Source organism: Pantherophis guttatus, chromosome 8 (genome assembly GCF_059756535.1).
Source record: "Pantherophis guttatus breed Tessera chromosome 8, ASM5975653v1, whole genome shotgun sequence".
NCBI classification, from domain to species: domain Eukaryota; kingdom Metazoa; phylum Chordata; class Lepidosauria; order Squamata; family Colubridae; genus Pantherophis; species Pantherophis guttatus.
Window position 1 is genome coordinate 78,428,348 of NC_142070.1, and position 26,653 is coordinate 78,455,000.

Sequence of the window (26,653 nt, forward strand, 5' to 3'; positions counted from 1 at the left end):
TTCCACTGATTAATTGTTCTAACTGTCAGGAAATTTCTCCTTAGTTCTAAGTTGCTTGAGAAGTAACTCAAGGCAGTGAACATACTCAATATACCTTCCGCCTCCTATTTTCTCCACAACAAATGAAATAAGTTGGGCTGAGAAAGAGTGACTGACTACCCAAGGTCACCTAGCCACCTTTCGTGGTTAAACTGGGACTAGAACTCAGAGTCTCCTGGTGATTGGCCTTAAGTCACCCAGCTGGCTTTCATGCCTAAAATGGAACTAGAACTCACAGTCTCCTGGTGATTGGCCTTAAGTCACCCAGCTGGCTTTCATGCCTAAAGCGGAACTAGAACTCACAATCTTCTGGCGATTGGCCCAAAGTCACCCAGCTGGATTTCATGCCTAAAGCGGAACTAGAACTCACAATCTTCTGGCGATTGGCCCAAAGTCACCCAGCTGGCTTTCATGCCTAAAGCGGAACTAGAACTCACAATCTTCTGGCGATTGGCCCAAAGTCACCCAGCTGGCTTTCATGCCTAAGGCGGAACTAGAACTCACAATCTTCTGGTGATTGGCCCAAAGTCACCCAGCTGGCTTTCATGCCTAAGGCGGAACTAGAACTCACAATCTTCTGGTGATTGGCCCAAAGTCACCCAGCTGGATTTCATGCCTAAAGCGGAACTAGAACTCACAATCTTCTGGCGATTGGCCCAAAGTCACCCAGCTGGCTTTCATGCCTAAAGCGGAACTAGAACTCACAATCTTCTGGCGATTGGCCCAAAGTCACCCAGCTGGCTTTCATGCCTAAGGCGGAACTAGAACTCACAATCTTCTGGTGATTGGCCCAAAGTCACCCAGCTGGATTTCATGCCTAAAGCGGAACTAGAACTCACAATCTTCTGGCGATTGGCCCAAAGTCACCCAGCTGGCTTTCATGCCTAAAGCGGAACTAGAACTCACAATCTTCTGGCGATTGGCCCAAAGTCACCCAGCTGGCCTTCATGCCTAGGTGGGACTACAACTCACAGTCTCCTGGTGATCCGCCCAAAGTCATCCAACCACCTTTTATAGCTAAGGTGGGACTAGAACTCCCGTCCCACCTTAGCCATGAAAAGTGGTTGGATGACTTTGGATGTCCCAGTTTCCAGCCTGGTGCCTTAACCACTAGACCAAAGTAAGTTGATGCATCCGTGTTTTACCTGAGTTGATCCGGTCTGAGTCTCGTACTGTCTCCCCTCTCCTCTATTCCCGGCTTGCAAACGGAAGCCAACTGGGCCCCTTCTTCTCATGAAAAAAAGCCAACTTACCTTCCCACGGAGAGTACGGTGACCTGTCCATGTCGGGGTCTTTTGCCTTCTTTGGCCCTTTTATTTGGACTGAAGAGATTCCACCGTTTATGGCTGCAACGAGAACAAGCGCCTGTCGAGGCCACCCCGCCAATGGTGTGCAAGTGGTGTCCTCGGCAAGTGTGTTTTGACAAAGGACCTCCAGGAGATGATGGAGAACCTGGACTCGTTGGGCTGCCTGGCGTGGTTGGGCTGATTTTTGGAGCAGAAAAAAAAAATTGCCATTTAGGGCAGGCAGTTGATGAATTAATTCCAACTATCTTTTTTTTTCTCCTGAGCTCACACTATGGATGTTACATGATTTCCGAACACACTTTTTTCCCCCTAAATGACCTTGTTCCACAAAGTTTATGTTAATCTGGAATGCTTCGATCCCAAAGTGAAACTAACAGCCAACGTGCAAGCATTACTTTTGAGAAGAAATTGCTGTGAACTTTCTGATTCTATTCTTCTCCTCCTCCATACCCATCCTTATCTACCTTCGTATTTCTTCCTTTATCCTCCTTATCTATCTTCTTCTACTTCTTCCTTCATCCATATCTTCTTCTAGTTCTTCCTTCGTCCTCATCTATCTTCTTCTAGTTCTTCCTTCCTCATCCTTATCTTCTTCTAGTTCTCTTTCTTCATCCTCATCTCTCACCTTCTAGTTCTCTTCCTTCGTCCTCATCTCTCTCCTTCTAGTTCTCTTCCTTCGTTCTCCTTATCTTTCCTTCTAATTCTTCCTTCATCTTCCTTATCTATCTTCTAGTTCTTCTTTCCTCATCCTTATCTATCTTCTAGTTCTCCTCCTTCGTCCTCCTTATCCATCTCTTCTAGTTGTCTTTCTTTGTCCTCCTTATCTATCTTCTTCTAGTTCTCTTCCTTCGTCCTTATCTTTCCTTCATCCTCCTTATCTATCTTCTTCTAGTTCTCTTCCTTCGTCCTTATCTTTCTTTCGTCCTCCTTATCTATCTTCTTCTAGTTCTTCCTTCCTCATCCTTATCTTCTAGTTCTCCTCCTTCGTCCTCCTTATCCATCCTCTTCTAGTTCTCTTCCTTTGTCCTCCTTATCTATCTTCTTTTAATTCTCTTCTTTCCTCATCTTTATCTATCTTCTTCTAGTTCTCTTCCTTCGTCCTTATCTTCTTCTAGGTCTCTTCCTTCATCCTCCTTATCTATCTCCTTCTAGTTCTCTTCCTTCCTCCTCCTTATCTATCTTCTTCTAGTTCTTCCTTTGTCCTCCTTAACTATCTTCTAGTTCTTCCTTCCTCATCCTTATATACAGTATCTTCTTCTAGTTCTCTTCCTTCGTCCTCATCTGTCTCCTTCTAGTTCTCTTCCTTCTTCCTCCTTATTTATCTCCTTCTCTTTCTTCATCCTCCTTATCTATCTCCTTCTAATTCTTCCTTCCTCATCCTTACCTATCTTCTTCTCCTTCTCCCTCATCTCATTTCAATCAGACTCATTAATTCCAAGGAACTGAATGGTGATTGAGTTAACAGGGATAACTTTCTTCCTGATGTTTAAAGTCTGCTCCTTTATTTTTGCTTTCCTATTGTCCCTTCCTAGCGGAAAGATTCAGGAGTTATTCGCTCCACTTTACTGGAGATTGTTTAAGGAAAAGAGAAAGCATTTGCAACGAGGTGGTTTACCTTTCTGGATCACACACAGGATTATCAGCCACCATAGCTTTCAGCACATCTGCGTTGGCTGCAAAAATTAGAAACCGTATTTAATATTTTTGTTCTGGATTCTTTACTCCGCTGTTGAGCAAAAAGGGGTGAATGAGAAGACCCACAAACGTGAGCTAAACTGAATCATTTACTTATGAGACAGAATTGGTAGAAAATATGTTTTTCAGAGCAACTCTTCACACATCTACTCAGGAGAAAGCTGAGTGGCTCGGGACACCCTGCAAATAGTATTTAATAAATACTATTTTAAGAACAGAAGATTTTAAAGGTGTACTCTCTTTAAAGCAGGTTTTAATAACTGGAAAAATCATGCATTGCTTAAAATCTTCTGGGAATGGATGTGATCCAGTGGTGGAATTCAAATTTTTTTTACTATCGGTTCTGTGGGTATGGCTTGGTGGGTGTGGTGTGGCTTGGTGGGCATGACAGGGGAAGGATACTGCAAAATCTCCATTCCCACCCTACTCCAAGGGAAGGATAAGAGCCTTGGTGGCGCAGCAGACTAAAGTGCAACTGTTAACTAGCACCAGCTGCCTGCAATTACTGCAAGTTCGAATCTCACCAGGCTCAAGGTTGACTCAGCCTTCCATCCTTTCGAGGTAGGTAAAATGAGGACCCGGATTGTGGGGGCAATAAACTGACTTTGTATAAAAAAGAACACTGCTTAGGGGGGCCCGAAAGCCCTACTAAGCAGGTATATACAAAAGTATGAAGGCTATTGCTTAATGCATTGTAAACCACCCTGAGTTTCCGGAGAAGGGCGGCATATAAATCGAACCAATAAATAAATAAATACTGCAAAATCCCCATTCCCTCCCCACTCCTGGGGGAAGGATATTACATCATCTCCATTCCCACCCACCCCACTCTGGGGCCAGCCAGAGGTGGCATTTGCCGGTTCTCCAAACTTTCATGACCCAACTACGTAACATCATCAGTGCGAGAAGTGGGTGGGATTTGATCTCTACTTACATACAAGTGGCTTGCTCGCAGAAAGCAAACCCAACTCCCTTCTAGCACTGATAATGTTACCTAGTTGGGTCACGAATCGCCTGCAAGAATCCACCAAGCTCAGAGAGCACCAAGAATTCCCCAGTTCAACCCTGAGCTACAAATACTCTCTGCTATTCTATGTTCTACGTTCTTCTATTGAATTCAACCGTTTTAAGATGCCAGGGAGACATCAAATTAAGTGACTTTTTTTTTAGTTTCAGAGGGCTGAGAGAAGAGTCGCTGTAGACCAGCCATGCTGTACTTGCACCCAGAAAACGTTGAAATGATTTCCCAGATGTGTGTGCGTGGGTCATGGTTTCCTGTAGATTTCATCTGACGCTTTGGTTCTGACAAATTCTGAATTCTGACCAATATCTTCCAATCTTTCCCTCGCGCATGAGGGATGATGTGTTGGGGAATATGACAAACCTGTTTGCCATTAAGGTTTGTTTCTTCAGAAAGTACTTTTGGTTACAGAAGTACAGAAGCAAATGCTTCAAAATTCATGCATTCCTTCGTCTGTAAAACCCAATAATGAATTATACGTCGCGAACGAAAATGCTGGATGTCATCAGAGCCTTGGTGGCGCAGCAGATTAAAATGCTGTTAAGTAACACCAGCTGCCTGCAATTACTGCAAGTTCAAATCTCACCAGGCTCAAGGTTGACTCAGCCTTCCATCCTTCCGAGGTAGGTAAAATGAGGACCCGGATTGTGGGGGCAATAAGCTGACTTTGTATAAAAAAGAACACCGCTTAGGGGGGGCCGAAAGCCCTACTAAGCAGGTACTGTATATACAAAAGTATGAAGGCTATTGCTTAATGCATTGTAAGCCGCCCTGAGTCTCCAGAGAAGGGCGGCATATAAATCGAACCAATAAATAAATCACTCTACAGTCCTTCCCAAGACACTAAAAGAGCTCAAATAAATTTGTAGAGTTGTTTCTAAAAACTTGGGGAGGCCCCTTACCTTCGTTTTTCATGATATAATCAACTATCTGTCCCACCGTGTCGCTGTTTTCATTGACGCTGTCGTTCAATTCTAAAAGTAAAAACAAACAAACAAAAAACAAACCTCAAAAAGTAACTTTTGTTCCTGGAAAGCAGCGATAAAACTACATTTTCCAAAATAGCATATGAAGCAAAGATTAAAATTGCTATCTCTGAAAAACAGCTTGAAGGGGAGAGAGGGGGGTTGATTGTTATCGAAAATGGGTATGGCTGAAAAAAAAAGCAAAACTAAAAAAATAAAAGGCAAACGAGTCATTTCTTCCTATTTCTCCTATTTGGCAACCGTGATATTAAAAAGATGTGGAGACTCTAGAAAGAGTGCAGAGAAGAGCAACCTGGATGATGAGGGGACTGGAGGCTAAAACATACGATGAACGGTTGCAGGAACTGGGCATGGCTAGTCTAGCGAAGAGAAGGGGAGACAGGATAGCAGTCTTCCAATATTTGAGGGGGATGCCATCAAGAAGAGAGGCTCAACCTATTCTCCAAAGCCCCTGAAGGCAGGACAAGAAGCAACGGATGGAAACTAATCAAGGAGAGAAGCAACTTAGAACTAAGGAGAAATTTCCTGACAGTGAGAACAATTAATCAATGGAATGACTTGCCTCCATAAATTGTGGATGCTCTAACACTGGAAGTTTTTAAGAAGAGATTGGATAACCATCGGTCTGAAATGGTATAAGGTTTCCTGCTTAAGCATTGGGTTGGACTAGAAGACCTCCAAGGTCCCTTCCAACTCTGTTATTGTCTGTTCTATGTTCTTTGAAAGAATACAGAAACAGCAACAAAGATGATAAGTGTCCGGAAGTTAAACCGTAAAATGAATGACTGAGGGAAACTAGGTATGTCTAGTTTCATGAAAAGAAGGACTAGGGGAGACATGATAGCAGTCTTCCAATATCTCAGGGGTTGCCACAAAGAGGCAGTCAAGCTACTCTCCAAAGCACCTGAAGGCAGGACAAGAAGCAACGGGTGGAAACTCATCAAGGAGAGAAGCAAACTAGAACTAAGGAGGAATTTCCTGACAGTTGGAACAATTAATCAGTGGAATGACTTGCCTCCAGAAGTTGTGAATGCTCCAACACTGGAAGTTTTTAAGAAGAGGTTGGATAACCATTTGTATGAAATAGTATAGGGTCTCCCTGCGTGAGTAGGGAGTTTGGATTAGAAGACCTCCAGGGTTGATTCCAACTCTGTAATTCTATATTCTTTGGAAAAAGTGCAGAGAAGAGCATCAAAGATGATTAGGGTGCTGGAGGTTACACCATAAGATGAATGATTGAGGGAAGTAGGTAATGGATGGATGGATGGATGGATGGATGGATGGATGGATGGATGAAAGAAAGAAAGAAAGAAAGAAAGAAAGAAAGAAAGAAAGAAAGAAAGAAAGAAAGAAAGAAAGAAAGAAAGAAAGAGGGAGGGAGAAGAAAGGCAGGCAGGCAGGCAGGGAGAAGGAAGGAAGGAAGGAAGGCAGGAAAGAAAGAACAAAAGAACGAAAGAATGGAAGAAAGAAAGAATGGAAGAAAGAGGGAGGAAGGGGGAGAGGGAGAAGGCAGGCGGAAGGAAGGAAGGAAGGAAGGAAGGAAGGAAGGAAGGAAGGAAGGAAAGAGGGAGGGAGGGAGGGAGGGAAGGAGGGGAGGAGAAGAAAAGCAGGCAGGCAGGCAGGCAGAAGGAAAGAAAGGAAGGAAGGAAGGAAGAAGGAAGGGAGGGAGGGAGAGAGAGAGAGAAAGAAAGAAAGGGAGGAAGGAAGGAAGAAGGAAGGGAGGGAGGGAGAGAGAGAGAGAAAGAAAGAAAGGAAGGAAGGAAGGAAGAAGGAAGGGAGGGAGGGAGAGAGAGAGAGAAAGAAAGAAAGGGAGGAAGGGAGGGAGAAGGCAGGCGGAAGGAAGGAAGGAAAGAAAGAAAGAGGGAGGGAGGGAAGGAGAAGAAAAGCAAGCAGGCAGGCAGGCAGAAGGAAAGAAAGAAAGGGAGGGAGGGAGGGAGGGAGGGAGAGAGAGAGAGAGAGAGAGAGAGAGAGAGAGAGAGAGAGAGAGAAAGAAAGAAAGAAAGAAAGAAAGAAAGAAAGAAAGAAAGAAAGAAAGAAAGAAAGAAAGAAAGAAAGAACTAAGAGTGACATGAAAACAATGTGTTCCAATATCTCAGGGGCTGCCACAAAGAAGAGGGGGTCAATCCATTCTCCAAAGCACCAGAAGGCAGGACAAGAAGCAAAGGATGGAAACTAATCAAGGAGAGAAGCAACCTAGAACTCAGGAAAACCCAAAACCGTTCCTCTATTCCTGTATGAATACAAAAACAACTTTTTTTTTTTTAAATGGCTCTTCCTTACCTATCTTTTCCCCCAGCTGTTCGTCTTCTTCCTCTGCTTCGGTCGTACACCGATAGCCCTTTTTCTTTAGTACGTGGCAAATTAAAATCCCTAACAGCCCCATGAGGAAGAATACCGGAATCAGGAAATAGGCGATGTATTCAAGGTGTCCTCCTCCATCTTTGGGAGAGCCGTTTTCGGATTTATTGGTTGCGCTTCCAAAACTGGGGCTTGCCAAGGCTTCAGGGGCTCCTAGGGAAACGGAAGGCGAAAGAGGCCACCGCGTCAGTCAAATCTACCCTTGGATAATGCAACAGGTCAAACATCTAAAGAACTGTTGTGGCTCCATTACCTGAGCCTGTGTCATCGGCAGGAGAGGACTCCGAGAGTGAAGGAGAGGAGTTGGCAAGGCCTCCCTCTCCAGGACCCTCCTCTCTGGCAATGCCTTCGGTGTCCGCCGAAGGGCAAGAGATAGGGCCGGGGCCAAGCATGTCCACGCAGCCACAGGTGGACAGTAATGAGGGAGATGAGTCTTGGCTGGATCCTCGGCAGTGTCGCAGAGATAAGCGCACGCAACAGAAGAGGAGGCATGCCAGAGATTAAGCTGAGTCACTGGACCACACCCCACAGGGTATAAAAGGGGGTGAGGTGGCCATTCAGACTCTGTGACGGACAAAACTAACTACTATCGAGTCACATTGCATCTTTGGAAACAGCATTATCTGCCTTGGATTTAATTACGGACTGGACAATTCTTGAACTGTGTGTATCTTGTTTATGAGTAAAGTTCTTGGCAAGCAGCTACTGGGTTGCTGCCAAGCCTCTTATCAGAACAATTGGTTGTCTGCCAGTTTATTTAACCCCCGTCTGTTTGTGTGCGTGTGTGAGATGGGAACAGAACAAGAACTTTCCTTTCTGATAAAAGAACTACGAGCAAGCAAGGTGGGCTCATCCTACCTCTCAGAGGCAGGCGGCTTGGTGTTTGTGGTGGGATTCAGCCGGTTCGGACGAAATGGTTGTTAAAATTGCTGACTGGCCCCACCTCTCTCCTGAGTCCGCACGCGACCTATTTTGGTTCCCAGGTAAGTGCAGGGAGGCCTACTAAGCCCAAAACGGGGTGTGAAAAGGTGCGGCGTGCCCCCCCCTTCTAGGCCCATTTTGGCTCCCAGGAAGCTGCAGGAGGCTGAGTGCTGCCTATCACACCCCATGGCCACACCCACTATGGCCACGCCCACTGAGCTGGTCATTAGGGCAGAGAACCGTTTGTTAAATTAATTGAATCCCACCACTGTGTGTCTTTGTGTATGTGTATGTGTGTGTGTGTGTGTGTTTGTGTTTGTGTGCGTGTGTGTGTGTATAATTTATATTTTGCTGATAAAGAAATATCAGCGAAATATAAATTTGGTATAAAAATGGTTTGTCCTGAATGCGACCGCTTGAGGGATCCTGGATTGGAGCTGAAAGGCGAAAAGGGATGCAGTATGCTCCCTCCCACATGCCGGGGTAGACCAGGTGCCTCGAAAGAAAAACACTTAATCTCTCCCCTGGCTCAAGCTGATGAAAGGAGGAGAACTTGTGGCTCAGAGGTTAATTCAACTGCCTAACATGCAGGCAGCCCAAGTTCAAATCCAAGTAAGGGTCTGGCTAGCTGATGAGAGCTAAATAGCTTGAAATAGATCTATACTAGTCTCCCTTTATTACTTTATAGCGAAATATCAATTTGGTATAAAATGGTTTGTCGTGAATGCGACTGCCTGAGGGATCCTGGATTGGAGCTGAAAGCCGAAAGGGATGCAGTATGCTCCCTCCCACATGCTGGGGTAGACCAGGTGCCTTGATATATATAAAGTGTTTTTCTATCGAGCGAAATATAAATTATATATATATATATATATATACACACACACACACACATATATATTTGATATATATATATATACATACACGCACATATGTGTGTGTGAATAAAATAAATATTTGACCATTACAGGGAGGAGTCATGAGATGAGGGTGTGGCTAACTGAAGAAGACAAACTAGTCAGAAATAGATCTATCTTAGTCTCCCTTAAGTCTCACAACAGACAGCAAAATGCTGCTTTGATGTCTGATAAAGCCTCGAAACTAGTGAATGAGATTCCACTGAACTATGGCTGTAGAAACATCTTGATTTACGTAGGAAAAACCTGGCTGAAAGAAAAATACACATAAAGACCTACGAAACGAGAATAAAATCTATATAAAATATATATATACACACACATATTAATATACAAATACACACACACACATATTAATTTCATTTTGCAGACAAGGTTCTTATTATGTGTTTAGATACTTTCATTGTAAAGATCCTTTGGCGGCCAATACAGCTAGTCCTCGACGTACAGCTGCAATAGAGCTCCGAATTTCTGTTAAGTAAGCTTCGCCCCAATTTTACGACCTTTCTTGCCATTGTTAAGGGAATCGCAGCAGCTGTCTGGTTAGCAACGCAGTCGTTAAGTCTAGCTTCCCTGTGAACTTGGCTCATTGGAAGTTCGCCAAAGGGGATTATGGGACACACACTCACCCCACAAGACAATGCAACCGTCATAAATATGAATCAGTTGCCAAGCGGATTCTGAATTTCGATCATGTGACCCTGGGGACGCCACAATGGTCATTAAGCGTGAAAAACGGTCGTAAGTCGCTTCTTTCAGTGCCGCTGTAACTTCAAATGGTCACTAAACGAACTGTTGTAAGACGAGGAGTGCTGGTGCAACAATCTCTATAGACTTAAAGTCTGTTCTATAGTCCATTTCTATGTCAGTAAATCAGAGTGCATTTTTGCTGTTACACCGTATTTGGGGGGGAGGGTATCATTTTAAACCTTTTAAATGAGTAGAAAGAATATCTTTGATTTACAAAGGATCTGACCTTAAAAAAGTTTTTTTTTCCTCCTCTCTATACACTAATAAATAAGATGAAAATATAGATACTTTATTAGCTACTGACCAGTAGGGGGCACTACACAATCAGGAGATTTTAGGCTTATCTTCCACAGAGGTTTGTACCCATCAACTGGGCAAATTATATACTTTAATACGTTTAAGCTTGCCCAAGCTGGCAGGAACGGAAATCTTATAAAAGTTAATGCAAGTGTGTCTTCGATCTGCTATCGTAGCAGAAATATTCTGATTTTTGTGAGTCTTGGCTTCAAGCAGGGGTGAAATGCTCCCGGTTTGGGCCGGATCGCCTGATCCGGTAGCGATGGAGGCGGGTGGTTCGGAGAACCGGTAGCAAAAATCCCTGCCGCGCCTCCCCTCCCCCCCGCAGCTGAGCCGCACAATCATCAGAGGCTTTTTTAAAAAAAAAATTTAAAGCATTTTTTCTACAACGTCTTCAGCGGAAAAAAATGCTTTTAAAACTAAAAAAAAAAAAAGCCTCTGATGATTGGGCGGCTCAGCTGGGATCGTCAAATGCTTTTAAAAGCCTCTGATGATCCCAGCTGAGTTGCCTGATCGTCAGAGGCTTTTTTTCTTTTAAATGCCTCTGACGATCCAAGCTGAGTTGCCTGATCGGCAGAGGCTTTTGAAAGAAAAATAAGCCTCTGCCGATCAGGCAACTCAGCTGGGATCGTCAGAGCCTTTTGAAAGCATTTATTACAACCTCTTCGCCGGAGAGGTTGTAGAAAAAATGCTTTTAAAAGTAAAAAAAAAAGCCTCAGATGATCGGGCGGCTCAGCTGGGATCGTCAAATGCTTTTAAAAGCCTCTGATGATCCCAGCTGAGTTGCCTGATCGTCAGAGGCTTTTTTTCTTTTAAATGCCTCTGATGATCCAAGCTGAGTTGCCTGATCGGCAGAGGCATTTAAAAGAAAAAAGGCCTCTGCCGATCAGGCAACTCAGCTGGGATCGTCAGAGCCTTTTGAAAGCATTTATTACAACATCTTCGCCGGAGAGGTTGTAGAAAAAATGCTTTTAAAAGTAAAAAAAAAAGCCTCTGATGATCGGGCGGCTCAGCTGGGATCGTCAAATGCTTTTAAAAGCCTCTGATGATCCCAGCTGAGTTGCCTGATCGTCAGAGGCTTTTTTTCTTTCAAATGCCTCTGACGATCCCAGCTGAGCTGCCTGATCGTCAGAGGCTTTTGAAAGAAAAAAAAAAGCCTCTGCCGATCAGGCAACTCAGCTGGGATCGTCAGAGCCTTTTGAAAGCATTTATTACAACCTCTTCGCCGGAGAGGTTGTAGAAAAAATGCTTTTAAAAGTAAAAAAAAAAAAAATTGGCCATGCCCACCCAGTCACATTACCCCACCCCCACCCCACCAAGCCACGCCCACAGAACCAGTAGTAACAAATTTTAGATTTCACCACTGGCTTCAAGGCTAGAGACCTTAAGACTGGTGGCTCAGTGGCGAAGACGCTGAGCTTGTGAATCAGAAAGGTCGCAGTTTCGGTGATTTGAATCCCTAGTATAGGTCTCCTGCGTGAGCAGGGGGCTGGATTAGATGACCTCCAAGGTCCCTTCCATCTCTGTTACTGTTACAATAAGGATGGCTGTGTAACCCAAATAGTTATTCCACTAAGCCAGAGGTGGAGAATCATGGGCCCTTTAAGACTTTTGGACTTCAACTCCCAGAATTCCTGAGCTCAGGAATTCTGGGAGTTGAAGTCCAAAAGTCTTAAAGGGCCATCGTTCCCCACTCCCTTGCACTAAGTCATTCCAATTCAGCAAAAGATAAATAACCAGAGGAAAATTCTAGGTTTGATCTCAGATTCCACCTTGAATCAAGAACAGGAGCATCCTCGGAAGACCTGAAGGACCAGGTTGGGGGTAAAATCATTTAATCCCTTCTCCCAAAACTCAAGGTAACTTACATGGGGGAGATCCCTTCATTTTATCCCTACCTCTTCTCCAAAATAACAAAATTAATAAAATACTGTGACACATGGAGCACAGGGAGTCCAATATTGTAACCACTGTATCAAATGGTGTTTGCTATTGCTTTTACAAGCAAAAAACAAACAAAAAAAGTTTTAAAAAGTATCTTTACTAGCAACAAACTGAAAATCCAATAAAAAATAAACCAACAAGAGGAAAGAACTAAGTTAGGGACATGACAGACACCAGTAAATTGTTCTTTTGTGCTTTATTTCCTCCCAAATGATTCCTTTGGGTAATTAAACATGATGTCAGATCACTTCCATAACAGGAGAGGAGAGGGAAGAGAGAAGGGGAGGGAAGAGGGAGAGAAGGGGAAGGAGAGAAGGGGGAGGGAAGAGAAGGAAAGGAATGGAAAAATAGGAAAGGAAACATAGGAAGGGAAGGGAAGGAAGAAAAGAGGAAGGGAAGAGAAGGGAAGGGAAGGGAAGGAAAGGAAGAAAAGAGGAAGGGAAGGGAAGGGAAGGAAAGGAAGAAAAGAGGAAGGGAAGGGAAGGAAAGGAAAGGAAGAAAAGAGGAAGGGAAGGGAAGGAAGAAAAGAGGAAGGGAAGAGAAGGGAAGGAAAGGAAGAAAAGAGGAAGGGAAGGAAAGGAAAGGAAGAAAAGAGGAAGGGAAGGGAAAGGAAAGGAAAGGAAAGGAAGGGAAAATAGAAAAGGAAAGGAAAGGAAAAATAAGATAGGATAGGATAGGATAGGATAGGATAGGATAGGATAGGATAGGATAGGAAAGAAAAGGAAAGGAAAGGAAAGGAAGGAAAGGAAAAATAGGATAGGATAGGATAGGATAGGATAGGATAGGATAGGATAGGATAGGATAGGATAGGATAGGATAGGATAGGATAGGATAGGATAGGATAGGATAGGGAAGGGAAGGGAAGGGAAGGAAAAGAAGAAAAATATTTCAAACCAAGTTCTCTTCCGGAAGACGTCTGACTAACTTGCAAAGCCAAAAATAACCCAAAAACTATTTTGTTGGGAGTCTTTCCAATCATGTCCAATAAGCTGTGATTTTGGACTTCCCAGAGATGAGATCAATTTTCAACCTGCATCAGAACAGTAAAATGCATTATTTTTCGCCTTCCTGTTTCTGCTGAATTTGCTATTCAAGAACTGGACAAATCCCGGAAATGGATTTCCTCTTGAAATCCACAGGACTCTCTTGTGTGATACAATAGAAACCTAAGCTGACCGTTAGCTGATCGTTTCTTTTGGAGAATCAGCCAAAGAATTTTCTTTTTCCTTGTCATTACGATAAAGGATAACCATTTTAAAAAAAAATCAAAATAAAAATCAAAGAGTTACTTCCTTTGCAGTATTGATCAATGCAATTCGCTGCTCAGCTTGAAAATCAAAATGCAACCTCATCCTTTCTTCGGATTGGATCTGAAGTTACATACAGGCAGTCCTTGACTTATGACCAACATTGAACCCAACTTTTCTGTTGGTGAGCGAAACGTTGGTTAAGTGGATTTTGCCCCCATTTTGCCACCGTTGTTAAGTGAATCACTGCAGTGATTAAATTAGCAACACGGTTGTTAAGTGAATCTGGCTATCCCCGTTGACTTTGCTCGTCAGGAGGTCGCAAAAGGGGATCAGGTGTAACCGTCATAAGTAGGAGTCTGTTGCCAAGCATCTGAATTTTTTTTTTTTTAAAGAACAGCCAACTTTATTTTCTCTTGCGCTTGCCCCATTATTGTATGTTCAATTTAAAATATTTTTTATTATAGTTCCAAAAAAAAAGAAACAAAGACAAATGTATAATAGTTTTTCTATCACATTTCCACAGTGCTGGAAATGTGGGCATAGCAATGGAACCTACTTCCACCAATGGTGGACATGTCCACTGGCAGCTAAATATTGGATGAAAATACGATGGTTGCTTGAAATTACACATTGTAGAGTGGAACTGAAACCTGAAACCTTTTTGTTGGGGGTTAGACCCGCAAATATTGGATTGACTAAATGGTATCTGATGCTACATGTAATCACTGCAGGGAGACTGGCATTCGCACAAGAATGGAAGAATGAGGACTTACCAACGGACTCAAAAATAATTTATAAAATCATGGAATGTGCGGAGTCCGACAGACTTACAAAACTGATCAAGGGTAAAAGAGACTCAGATTTTTATAGTAGTTGGAACATGTGGTATGATTGGATCCAGAAACAAGGGGAGAGAGACAAAGGATAATGTTGGATTATAATTATAGATGATGGTATAATTATGGTAATCAATAAGTATTGGAAATGTAAATTTGTATATAAGAATCTGTAAATATTTTCTATTTTTACTTTCTGATTATTGGTGTATATATACATGGATATTTTGGTGATGTTACACCAAGCATCTGAATTTTGATCACATGACCACAGGGAATGCTGCAACGGTCGTAAGTGTGAAAAACAGTCGTAAGTCACTTTTTCCAGTGCCCTTGTAACTTCAAACGGACACTAAACGAACTGTTGTAAGTTGAAGACTACCTGTACTGAGTCTACATTTGCTGTACCAGTCACTAAATCACAAATTTCCCTCTTTCATAGCTTTCAAGGAAAACTGTGGTTATTTCTCATCTTGTTTTATCTTTTAAGGATCTTTTTATCCTTTTCTAGCTCCTTCACCCTTTAGAAACCTGCTGTAGCCATTCGTTTCTACTTCACCCCTAAATGCTACCGAAATACAGGCGTTCATTTTTCTCTACTCCGAGGTCCTTTCCTTCAAACCGCTCCCTAGCTTCCCACCCCTTATTTATTTGATTTTTATCTATCTTTATTACTTTATAAGTAACTCCAGGCGATGAGCACACTAATGCTGCTTCCTCATTCTCCCAACAACCTTGTTGGATGACTTGGGTTGACTGGTCCAGTCATCCAGTGCCTAAGGAGGAACTAGAACTCACAGTCTCCTGGTGATTGGCCCAAAGTCACCAAGCCAACTTTCATGTTTAAGGCAGGACTAGAACTCACAGTCTCCTAGTGACTGGCCCAAGGTCATCCAGCTGTCTTTCATGTCTAAGAGAGGACTAGAACTCACAGTCTCCTGGTGATTGGCCCAAAGTCACCAAGCCAACTTTCATGCCTAAGGTAGAACTAGAACTCACAATCTCCTGGTGAGTGGCCCAAAGTCACCCAGCTGACTTTCATGCCTAAGGCAGGACTAGAACTCATCGTCTCCTGGTGATTGGCCCAAAGTCACCCACCCGGTTTTCATACCTAAGGCAGGACTAGAACTCACAGTCTCCTAGTGACTGGGCCAAGGTCACCCAGCTGTCTTTCATGTCTAAGAGAGGACTAGAACTCACAGTCTCCTGGTGATTGGCTCAAAGTCACCCAACTGACTTTCATGTCTAAGAGAGGACTAGAACTCACAGTCTCCTGGTGACTGGCCCAAAGTCACCCAGCTGACTTTCATACCTAAGGCAGGACTAGAACTCACAGTCTCCCTATTTCTAGGCCAGCTCCTTAACCATTATACCAAATTGTCTTAGATTCATGTTTTCTACCCTCCGGAATTTGAATTCTGTCTCCTTCCCTTTATCCTTCCTTCGGGTAATTCACTTTTTCATCTTGAAATGATTGTTTTGGCCATTTAGTCCAATTCTTAGCCATTGTTTCTTTTCCAAGAAACTGGACATTACTCCCAAAATTCACTTTTCCTAAACTGCAAAATGTGGCTCAGTGACGATTAGTGCAAATTGTTTCCCTGGTTATCTTAACTTCGTTTGGTCTATGTCAAGTTCTGAATTGTAATTTTTAAAAGAGAATGAATGCCTCCTCACATCTTTTGTCAAGAGTTATGCGTGGCATGCTGAATTCAAATTCCTCTTCCTAGCTTGGAAAAAGAACAATACACAAATACAAATAAAAGTCACCAACTTTTTACAAGGCAGACTGCTATAAATAGTCTTCTGCATTTCCAGAATGTATGCATGAATCTGACTCAGAATAAAAATCTGAACTAATGTGAGATTGTCTATGGAGATTCTCAGTCACCCAAGTCATAGTTGTCCCAAAAGTGGTTTTTTCAAAAGGCGACGGGATTTTGGTTTTCCTTGAAGACATTTTGCTTCTCATCCAAGAAGCTTCTTCAGTTCTGACTGAAGAACTTCTTCAATTCTTCTTCAGAAGTGAAGAAGCTTCTTGGATGAGAAGCAAAACATCTTCAGAGTGGGGAAAAAAGTCCAGTTGCCATTTGAAAAATCACCTTTGGGATAATGAGAGATTGCATTTAATGTTAGTCTGAAAACTTAAGAATAAATAATCTTGGCTACCCCTTGTCTCCAATTTCCCAGACATTATCCAAACAAAATTCTACAGAATAGATTATACTTTTTTCAAAATAAAAAATCACAACTTCATCATTAAAACCACTTGAAATAGTTCTAGAAGAGCACAAAAACTCCTCATTATACATGTATTTTCTTTTAAATCCTTTAAAATGCAAAGTGAATCTTTTTCTCCAAATTTTCTTTTCGGAAAGCAAAATGAAAAGCGTACCCAGGAAGCAAAATTAAGAGGAAGAAAATGAAACCATGTAAATAAAAAAGGAAGCTCTCTTTTAAATAAGAGTCACATGGTATACTATTTCCTGTGTAGGAAAAAATAAAAGCGAGTTATGAACAAATACCCATATCCTACAAGGGGAATCAGAAAATGTGTCATCGGAATCCATCATCCACCCAGCATTAGTCAATTTCCTTAAACCAAAGGTTTAAGCTATAAAATATGGTAATATTCTTTTTTTTGTGTGTGTAATTTATATTTTGTTCAATAAAAAGCTAAAAACACAAAACTCACAAAAAAAATTGTAACAGGAACCAACCAACGAAAATAATAAATACAAAATTTTAAAAAATGCATTTAAAAAACAAGCACATATACATTTATGATGCCCCCTAGTTGAATAAAAGACAGTAATAGTCTTTATACTTTGTGTGTATATTAGCAAATGTGATTTACTAATCATTTTTGTCCTGCTTTCCTGTGTAAATAGGGGGGGAAATGCAGACTCAATATCATTTAAAAAAAAAAAAACAATATTGGAGAATGTGGGTGTGTGTTGACTACTTGGCAACATTTTTGTGGGTGGATTGTCGTAATTTTTTCCTAGGCCAAAAGCAGGGGAAGTGGGGGGGTTGCATGCATGCATAATTATATGCCCCCCCGCCCTCCACACATGTGCGCGTGACCCCCCCCCCATGTTTCCCCCGCTTTTGGCACTTAATGGCACGGTGGACCTGGTAGGCCTTTTTGCTCTCCCCAGGCTCCAGAGCCTCTCTAGGATCCTGGGGAGGGCGAAAATGGCCTTCCCCACCACCCCAGAGGCCCTACGGAGGCCGGAAATGGCCCGTTTGCTGACTTCTGGTCCCCCCCCCCAGGAGAGGCTCTGGAGCTTGGGGAGAGCAAAAAACGGGCCTTCCCCACCCCCACCCCTCCAGAGACAGGAAACAGCCTGTTTCCCTATTTCTGGTGGGCCCAGAAGACCTGAAAATCAGCTGGCCAGGGCGTGCATGCGCGCCGGAGCTAAGCTCGCGTGCCCACCGATATGGCTCCATGCCCGTGCCATAGGTTCGCCATCACGGACATAGAATATTATAGAATCATAGGATTGGAAGGGACCTTGGAGGTCATCTAGTCCAACCCCCTGCTCAAGCAGGAAAAGCCTCTACCATTTCAGAAAAATGGCGGTCCAATCTCTTCTTAAAAACCTCCAGGGATGGAGCATCCACAACTTCTGAAAGCAAGTCCTTCCGCTGGTTTATTGTTCTCACTGTCAAAAAATTCCTCCTTAGTTCTAGGTTGGTTCTCTCCTTAATGATCTTCCATCCATTACTTAAAGTCTGTGGAGATTCTCAGTCATCTAGTGTTGTGGCTCCGTTACCTGAGCCTGTGTCATTGGCAGGAGAGGACTCCGAGAGTGAAGGAGAGGAGTTGGCAAGGCCTCCCTCTCCAGGACCCTCCTCTCTGGCAATGCCTTCGGTGTCCGCCAAAGGGCAAGAGATAGGGCCGGGGCCAAGCACGTCCACATAGCCACAGATGGACAGTGATAAGGGTAATGAGTCTTGGCTGGATCCACGCCAGCGTCGCAGAGATAAGCGTGCGCAACAGAAGAAAAGGCGTGCCCGAGATTAGGCTGAGTCACTGGACCACACTCCACAGGATATAAAAGGGAGCCTGGTGGCCAGTCAAACCTTGTGATGAACAAAGCTGAAAGCTTCCACGCCATTCTGCATTGCTGGACTTTTGCTATAGACTTTGCTGGATTATCTCTGGACTTGATTGACTCTGTAATTATTGAGCTGTTTCTTTTGATGTACCAGAAGTGGGGAGAAGTTATCTCTCCTCTTCGTAAGTAATAAACTCTTGGCAGGCAGCCACTAGGTTGTTGCCAAGTTCCGTTATCATAAGGAAAAGGATTTTGCCAGCTGGTTCGGTCTTTAACTCTTGGATGTCTGTTGGTGTGTGTGCGTGTGTGACGGGGACAAAACATCTAGGTCTTGGTTGTCCCAAAGCAACTGGACTTCCTTGTTTGTTCTTTGAAGACGTTTCGCTTCTCATCCAAGAAGCTTCTTCAGCTTTGACTGGATGGTCCTTCCATTCCACACCATCCGGTCAGAGCCGAAGAAGCTTCTTGGATGAGAAGTGAAACGTCTTCAAAGAACAAACAAGGAAGTCCAGTTGCCTCCTGAAAAAGCACCTTTTGGGCCATCCATTACTTCTTGTCCTGCCCTCAGATGCTTTGGCGAATAAGTCAATCCGCTGTGAGAACACCTTAAGTTATCTTTGATTTATTTATCTCTATTTTTTATGACCTGTATTATTTATCAGTTAGCTTTATTTATCTGTAAAAAAAAAATAAAAAAAATCCATTGTTATTCTCTCCTTTTTAAATCTGGTTTCGGGAAACTGACCTCTTAGATTTATTGCCATTTCCCTTCCTTCCTTCCTTCCTTCCTTCCTCCTTTCCTTCCTTCCTTCCTCCTTTCCTTTCTTTCTCTGTCTGTCTGTCTGTCTGTCTTTCTCTTTCTGTCTGTCTTTCTTTCTTTGGCTTTCTTTCGTTCATTCATTCATTCATTCATTCATTCTCTAAAGCTGACCATTATTTATCTGTAAAAAAAACCCTTGTTATTCTCTCCTTTTTAAATCTGATTTCCGGAAACTGACCTCTTAAATTTAATTCAGTCTTTCTTTCTTTCTTTCTTTCTTTTTTTCTTTCTTTCTCTCTCTCTTTCTCTCTCTCTCTTTCTTTCCTTCCTTCGTTCCTTTTCTCTTTCTTTCTTCCTTCTTTCTTTCTTTCTCTTTCTGTCTGTCTTTCTTTCTCTTTCTTTCTTTCTTTCCTTCATTCATTCATTCTCTAAAGCTGACCATCTCAATCCAACTGACTCAAGGCCATTCTAGAGATTTAACTCTTTGTGAGGTAACATTGACTCAATCTCTGAATTTCAAATGCCCCTTTTTGCCAACTGAGTAGCAAAATGTTTCCATTTAATTATTATATGGGTTTGAACTGAAAAATTAGCGCCTTGTGGAAAAGCGAAGGATTTCGAATTTTCAGCAAGAACTGGATAGGTTAACAGATTTTTTTTTTCTTTTTTTAATTTTGAAGCGAGGAACTGTAGGACTACAGGACCTACAGACCTCCAAAGCTCTCCCAACTCTATTATTCTATGTTCTATTACCGTAATGGCGAACCTATGGTATGTGTGTCACAGGTGGCACACGGAGACATATCTGTGACCACGCAAGCGTTGCCCTAGCTCAGCTGCAGTGCGCATCTGCGCACCAGCCAGCTGATTTTTGGGCCTTCCCCACCCCCTGAGGCCCTCCAGAGGCCAGAAACGGCCCGTTTCTCAACTTCCAGTCGGATCGGTAGGCCCATTTTTCACCCTACCCAGGCTCCTAGAAAGCCTCTGGAGCCTGGGGAGGGCAAAAAACGGGCCTACAGGGCCCATCGTGCCAAAAGCGTGTGGAGTGCGGTGGGGTCGCGCATGCATGCGCGGGGTGCATTGAATTATGGGTGCGGGCACACACACGTGTGACCCCCCCTCACGCTCCCCCCACTTTTGGCACGCGACGGCAAAATGGTTAGCCATCACTGTACTACCTATTACCTATACTATTATACTATTACTATACGATTCTATTGCTATACTATTACTATTTATTACTATTTATTACTTCCAGTTGGATCAGAAGGCCCCATTTTCGCCCTACCCAGGCTCCTAGAAAGCCTCTGGAGCCTGGGGAGGGCAAAAAAACGGGCCTACAGGGCCCACCGTGCCAAAAGCGTGTGGAGAGTGAGGGGGGTCGCACGCACATGCACGGGGGTGGGTGGGACGCATTGAATTATGGGTATGGGCACATGCACATATGACCCCCTCCCCGCACTCCCCTCGCTTTTGACATGCGACGGCAAAAAGTTAAGCCATCACTGTTCTATTAGAAAATAAATATTTTTCATGGTACTGTATTTACATAATTCGTGTGGAAACGTGTACTTCTTACTTTCAAATTCAGAGGAAGTACCGGCAGTCCAGAACCGAGGCCAAAATTTCTGTCGCTAAGTGAGACATTTGTTAAGTGGGTTTTGCCCCATTTTGCGACCTTTCTTGCCACAGTTGCTAAGTGAAACATCGCCGTTGGTAAGTTAGTAATATTACGTGAATCTTTGCTTGTCAGAAGGTCGCAAAAGGGGACAGTGCAACCGTCATAAGTATGAGTCAGTTGCCAAGCGTCCAAATTTTGATCACATGACCTCAAGGATGCTGCAACAGTTGTAAGTGTGAAAAACGGTCGTAAGTCACTTTTTCCAGCGCTCCTATGATTCTGAACGGTCATTAAATGAATTCTTGTATGTCAAAACGACGTTTCCAAGATTGTTTTAAAAAGTGACAAAACTCTAAAGGGATTTTTTAAAACGAACTACAAAACTCAAACTACACAGAAGTCAACTTTAACAGTAACAGAGTTGGAAGGGACATAATAATAATAATAATAATAATAATAATAATAATAATAATAATAATAATAATAATAATAATAATAATTATTATTATTATTATTATTATTATTATTCTCACTAAACCAAATTAATCAAAAAAATAAACTTCCTTCCTTCAATCCTTCCAAATGCATACCCAAATGTCACAGACATTTTATGAACCTCACTTTATGGGGAGATCCAAAAATATTTCCATGAATGTAATGAAACTATATTCAAGATTGTGATGCACAACGTAGAAGAATTTGAAGAATGAGGAATTTTGGCAGAATTCGTTAATCCTTCTATCTCCAACCTTATTTCTACCGCCCTGAACTCGCTTAAATAACTTCCAACATTGCAAGGCTGTATTTAAAAACAACAAACCATATTCCTTCCACCCACCGTTTAATCTTCCTTTTGTGCAACTCCCAAACAACCGCGTGAGATGCAATTAGGTGGAGAAAATTCCTAAACAAAGGTAGATTAATTAGCAGTGGTTACAAGCTATTGCATGAGATGGAACTGTTTCACTGTCCATGAGCAGGTGGATTTCTGCTGGGTATATTTCAAGCAATCAAATTAGTATTTATTATATATATATATATATATATATATATATATATATATATATGTATGTATGTATGTATGTATGTATGTATGTATGTATGTATGTGTATATATATATATTATATATTATATACCTTGTTTCCCCCAAAATAAGACCTCCCCTGATAATAATCCCAATGGGGCTTTTGAGTGCATGGCAATAAGGCCAAGCGCTTATTTCAGGGTTCAAAAAAATATAAGACAGGGTCTTATTTTTGGAGAAACACGGTATTATATATTATATTAATTATATATTATATTATACTATACTAAAATTTACCATTACTATACTATACCTATATTACTATAATATACTATATACTCTACTATTACTATTATTACTATACTATTACTATACTATGCTATTACTATTTATTACTATTACTATACCATTTACTATTACTATTACTATTACCTATACTACTATACTACTATACTATTACTATACAATAGTATTGCTATACTATTACTATTTATTACTATTTACTATTACTATATTATTAATATACTATACTATAACTATACTATTACTGTTTATTACTATTGCTATTACTATTTATTATTATTACTACTATACTATTGCTATTACTATTTATTATTATCACTATACCCATTACCTATACTAAGACTATAGCTTCTAGGGATAAACTGGAGAGCATTGTAAGTACCCTGTTTTACCTAAAATAAGACATCCCCTGATAATAAGCCCAATCGGGCTTTTGAGCGCATGCACTAAAATAAGCCCCTCCTGAAAATAAGCCCGCCCTGAAAATATTTAAACGGATGTGCAGCCGGTCTCCGCCATTTCCTCAGGTTTCTTCCATGCGCCCCAAAATAATAAGACCTCCCCAAAAATAAGGCCAAGCGCTTTTTTCGGGGTTCAAAAAAATATAAGACAGGGTCTTATTTTCAGGGAAACACGGTAGTAGCCTATGCCCCATCCGGGTACCAAAATGCCCTCGAAAAAGTAGGGGGAAATTGGACAAATGTTCATCCAAGCGCAGAAGAGAAGAGTAACAAAAATGATGAGGTGTCCGGAGGCTAAATTATATGACGAACGGTTGCAGGAATTGGGAGCAAATAGTCCTCAACTTACGACCAAAATCGAGTGAGTTTTGCTCCGTTATACAACTTTCCTTGCCACACTCGTTCAACAAAATCACTGCAGTTGTGACCTTAGGAACATGGTGATGACGTGAATCTGGATTCCTCACTAACCTTCCTCACTGAAGGTGGCAGAAGGGGGATGTCATGACTCTCCCCACCCCCCACCCCCGGACACTGCAACGGTCATAAATGTGAATCAGTTGCCAATTTTGATCACATGATCTTGGGGACGCCGCAACGGTCCGTAAGCATAAGAAACGGTCACGAGTCACCCTTTTTTCAGCGCCATTGTAACTTTGAATGGTCAAACTAAATGGACTGTTGTAAGTCGAGGACTATGTGTATATCCAGTCTAACAAAGAGAGGGACTAGGGGTGACGTGATAGTCTTCCAATATCTCAGGGGCTACCCCAAAGAAGAGGGAGTCAAGCTATTCTGCAAAGCACCTGAGGGTAGGACAAGAAGCAACGGATGGAAACTCATCAAGGAGAGAAGCAACTTAGAACTAAGGAGAAATTCCCTGACAGAACAATTAATCTGCGGAACAACTTGCTACCAGAAGTTGTGAATGCTCCAACACTGGAGGTTTTTAAGAAGAGATTGGATAACCATTTGTCTGAAGTGGTGTAGGGCAGTGATGGCTAACCTTTTTGCCATCAGATGCCAAAAGCGGGGGGAGGTGGAGGGGATCACGCGCATGCTTGCCCACACCCATAATTCAATGCACCCTGCCCCCTCGCGCATGCTCGCGCAACACCCCGGCTCCCCCCGCTTTTGGCACAAGATGGCATGGTAGGCCTGGTAGGCCCATTTTTCACCCTTCCCAGGCTCCAGAGGCTTTCTTGGAGCCTGGGGAGGGCAAAAACAGCCTTCCTCACTCTCCTGGAGGCCCTCCGGAGGCCAGAAATAGCTTGTTTCCCGACTTCCGGTGGGCCCGGAAGGCCGTTTTTCACCCTCCCCAGGCTCCAGAGGCTTTCTAGGAGCCTGGGGAGGGTGAAAACAGCCTTCCCCACCCACCCTGAGGCTTTCTAGGAGCCTGGGGAGGGTGAAATCCCCACACATATACCCCTCAGGCCCGTTTCCTGACTTCCAGTGGGACCGGAAGGCCGTTTTTCGCCCTCCCCAGGCTCCAGAGCCTTTCTAGGAGCCTGGGGAGGGTGAAAACGGCCTTCCCCACCCACCCTGAGGTTCTCCGGAGGCCAGAAATGGCCCATTTCCCGACTTCCGATGAGACCAGTAGGCCCGAAAATCAGCTGGCCGGCGCGCGCATGCACGGTGCAGCTGATCTAGGGCGATGGCTTGCGTGCCCACAGATATGGCTCCGTGGCACGCGTGCCATAGGTTCGCCGTCACGGGTGTAGGGTCTCCTGCCTAAACAGGGGGTTGGAATAGAAGACCTCCAAGGTCCCTTCCAACTTTGTCATTTTGTATTCCGTATTTTTCTCCCTCTCTCAAAACATCAGCAGTAGAATCGGACAAATCGTAAAGGCATGTTAAAAATGGTGTTTTTTTTTTTCTTTCTTGAGCTGGAACTGGAAAAACAGAAACCAGAAGGCCCGTTTCAGTATGAAACCAACTTGCAGCCGACCGATAAAGATTTGTACCTGTCTGAAATCACAACTTCACCTAACTGAAAGGCAGGCCTGTAGCGGAGTGGGCGAGCCCCGGCTGAAAATTCCTGCCATTAACAGGACCGCGTACCAAGCGGTCAGCCAATCCTACGCTTGACTATCTCACAACTCAGGCTCTGGATGTTCAAATAAACTCCAGAGAGTTATTACTTAATCGTGGGGAAGGGCCAAGAGCTGCAAAACTTTCGCTTTGCCCTTAATGTAAGGGGGGGAAAGAAAAGAAAAGAAAAGAAAAGAAAAGAAAAGAAAAGAAAAGAAAAGAAAAGAAAAGAAAAGAAAAGAAAAGAAAAGAAAAGAAAAGAAAAGAGATGGGGGAAAGAAGTGGAGGGGAGGGGAGGAGAGGAGAGGAGAGTAAGAAAGGGAAGGGAAGGGAAGGGAAGGAAAGGAAAGGAAAGGAAAGGAAAGGAAAGGAAAGGAAAGGAAAGGAAAGGAAAGGAAAGGAAAGGAAAGGAAAGGAAAGGAAAGGAAAGGAAAGGAGAAAGAAAAGAGGAAGGGAAGGGAAGAAATAAAGAAAAAGGGAAGGAAGGAGAAGGAAAAGGAGAAAGGAAAGGAAAAAAGAAAGAAAAGAGGAAGGGAAGGAATAAAGATAAAGGTAAGGAAGGGAAGGGAAGGGAAGGGAAGGGAAGGGAAGGGAAGGGAAGGGAAGGAAAAAAGAAAGAAAAGAGGAAGGGAAGGGAAGGGAAGAAATAAAGAAAAAGGGAAGGAAGGAGAAGGAGAAAGGAAAGGAAAAAAGAAAGAAAGAAAAGAGGAAGGGAAGGAATAAAGAAAAAGGGAAGGAAGGAGAAGGAGAAAGGAAAGGAAAAAAGAAAGAAAGAAAAGAGGAAGGGAAGGGAAGGGAAGGAATAAAGAAAGGGAAGGAAGGAGAAAGAGAAGGAGTAAGGAAAGGAAAAAAGAAAGAAAGAAAAGAGGAAGGGAAGAGAAGGGAAGAAATAAAGAAAAAGGGAAGGAAGGAGAAAGAGGAGAAAGGAAAGGAAAAAAGAAAGAAAGAAAAGAGGAAGGGAAGGGAAGGAAAGGAGAAAGGAAAGGAAAAGGAAAGGAAAGGAAAGGAAAAAAGAAGGAAAAGAGGAAGGGAAGAGAAGGAAAGAAATAAAGAAAAAGGGAAGGAAAGAGAAGGAAAAGGAGAAAGAAAAGGAAAAAAGAAAGAAAGAAAAGAGGAAGGGAAGGAATAAAGAAAAAGGGAGAGAAGGAGAAGAGGGAGGAAGGAAGGAAGGAAGGAAGGAAGGAAGGAAAGAAAGAAAGAAAAGAGGAAGGGAAGGGAAGGAAAGGAAAGGAGAAAGGAGAAAGGAGAGGAAAGGAAAGGAAAGGAAAAAAGAAAAAGGGAAGGAAGGCGAAAGAGAAGGGGAAAGGAAAAAAGAAAGAAAGAAAAGAAGGGAAGGGAAAAGAAAGAAAAGAAGAAGGGAAGGAATAAAGAAAAAGGGAGAGAAGGAGAAGGAGGGAAGGAAGGAACCGCGGGACATTTCCAAGGGCATTTGGACTAATCCTGCCCCGATTAGGCATCAACCCCCACCCACCCCCCAAAAAAAGGCCTCCATCAGAAACCGGGCGGGCCCCTTTAGCCAAGAAAAGTCCAAGAAACCGCCCCCTCCCCAAAAAAAAGGCTGAGTGCCCCCACCCCAACTTCCCCCCCCCCCTCCTTCTCTTCCCAAGAGCTGGGGCCGCCTTTGGGGCTGCTTGGAAGGGGAGAGCAATAAAAATGGGGGGGGGGGGTTGGACCCCCTCCTCCGGGTCGGTGGAAGGAGAGAGAGAGAGAGAGAGAATAAAATTTGGGGGGGGTCCTGATCCTCCCCCCCACCTCCCCCCCCCCCGTTGAGTCCATTGCAAAGAACCGATTTTGCAAAGTTTGCAAAGTTTGCAAAGGGATTTGGGGGCTGCTGGGGGGGGAAGCCCCCCCCCGTTTTTTGCAGACCCCCCCACCCAAAACAACCCCCCCCCCAAGCACCCACCGAGAGGCCGGACGGGCGTCGTCAGCAGCCGAGCGGCGTCGTCAGCGGGCGCGGCGGTCGTCCCTGCGGGAGGCATCGCTCGGCAGCCGGATCCCTTCTCTCCTTTCGACCCCTCGGGCTGCAATCCCCGGGCTCCGGCTCAGGCTCCTCCCACCGGCCCCGCC

General features: G+C 43.3%; 1 protein-coding gene across 2 annotated transcripts in view; it reads right to left on the reverse strand.

Moving 5' to 3' along the window:
- Positions 1 to 26,653, reverse strand: part of RELL1 (RELT like 1) — a 32,770-nt gene that overhangs the window by 6,077 nt on the left and 40 nt on the right. Inside the window, exons 1-5 of one of the 2 annotated variants that reach the window (XM_060690816.2) lie at positions 26,490 to 26,653; positions 7,329 to 7,559; positions 4,965 to 5,036; positions 2,962 to 3,019; positions 1,293 to 1,523 (exon numbers count right to left, since the gene is read on the reverse strand). The exon at positions 26,490 to 26,653 is cut by the window's right edge and continues 40 nt beyond it. In XM_060690816.2, the coding sequence (XP_060546799.2) occupies positions 1,293 to 1,523; positions 2,962 to 3,019; positions 4,965 to 5,036; positions 7,329 to 7,559; positions 26,490 to 26,565 (668 nt within the window). In that variant the 5' untranslated portion in view covers positions 26,566 to 26,653. Of the gene's footprint in view, positions 1 to 1,292; positions 1,524 to 2,961; positions 3,020 to 4,964; positions 5,037 to 7,328; positions 7,560 to 7,659; positions 7,814 to 26,489 lie in introns of those variants that run through there. The other variant, XM_087874963.1, reaches the window with a different exon arrangement.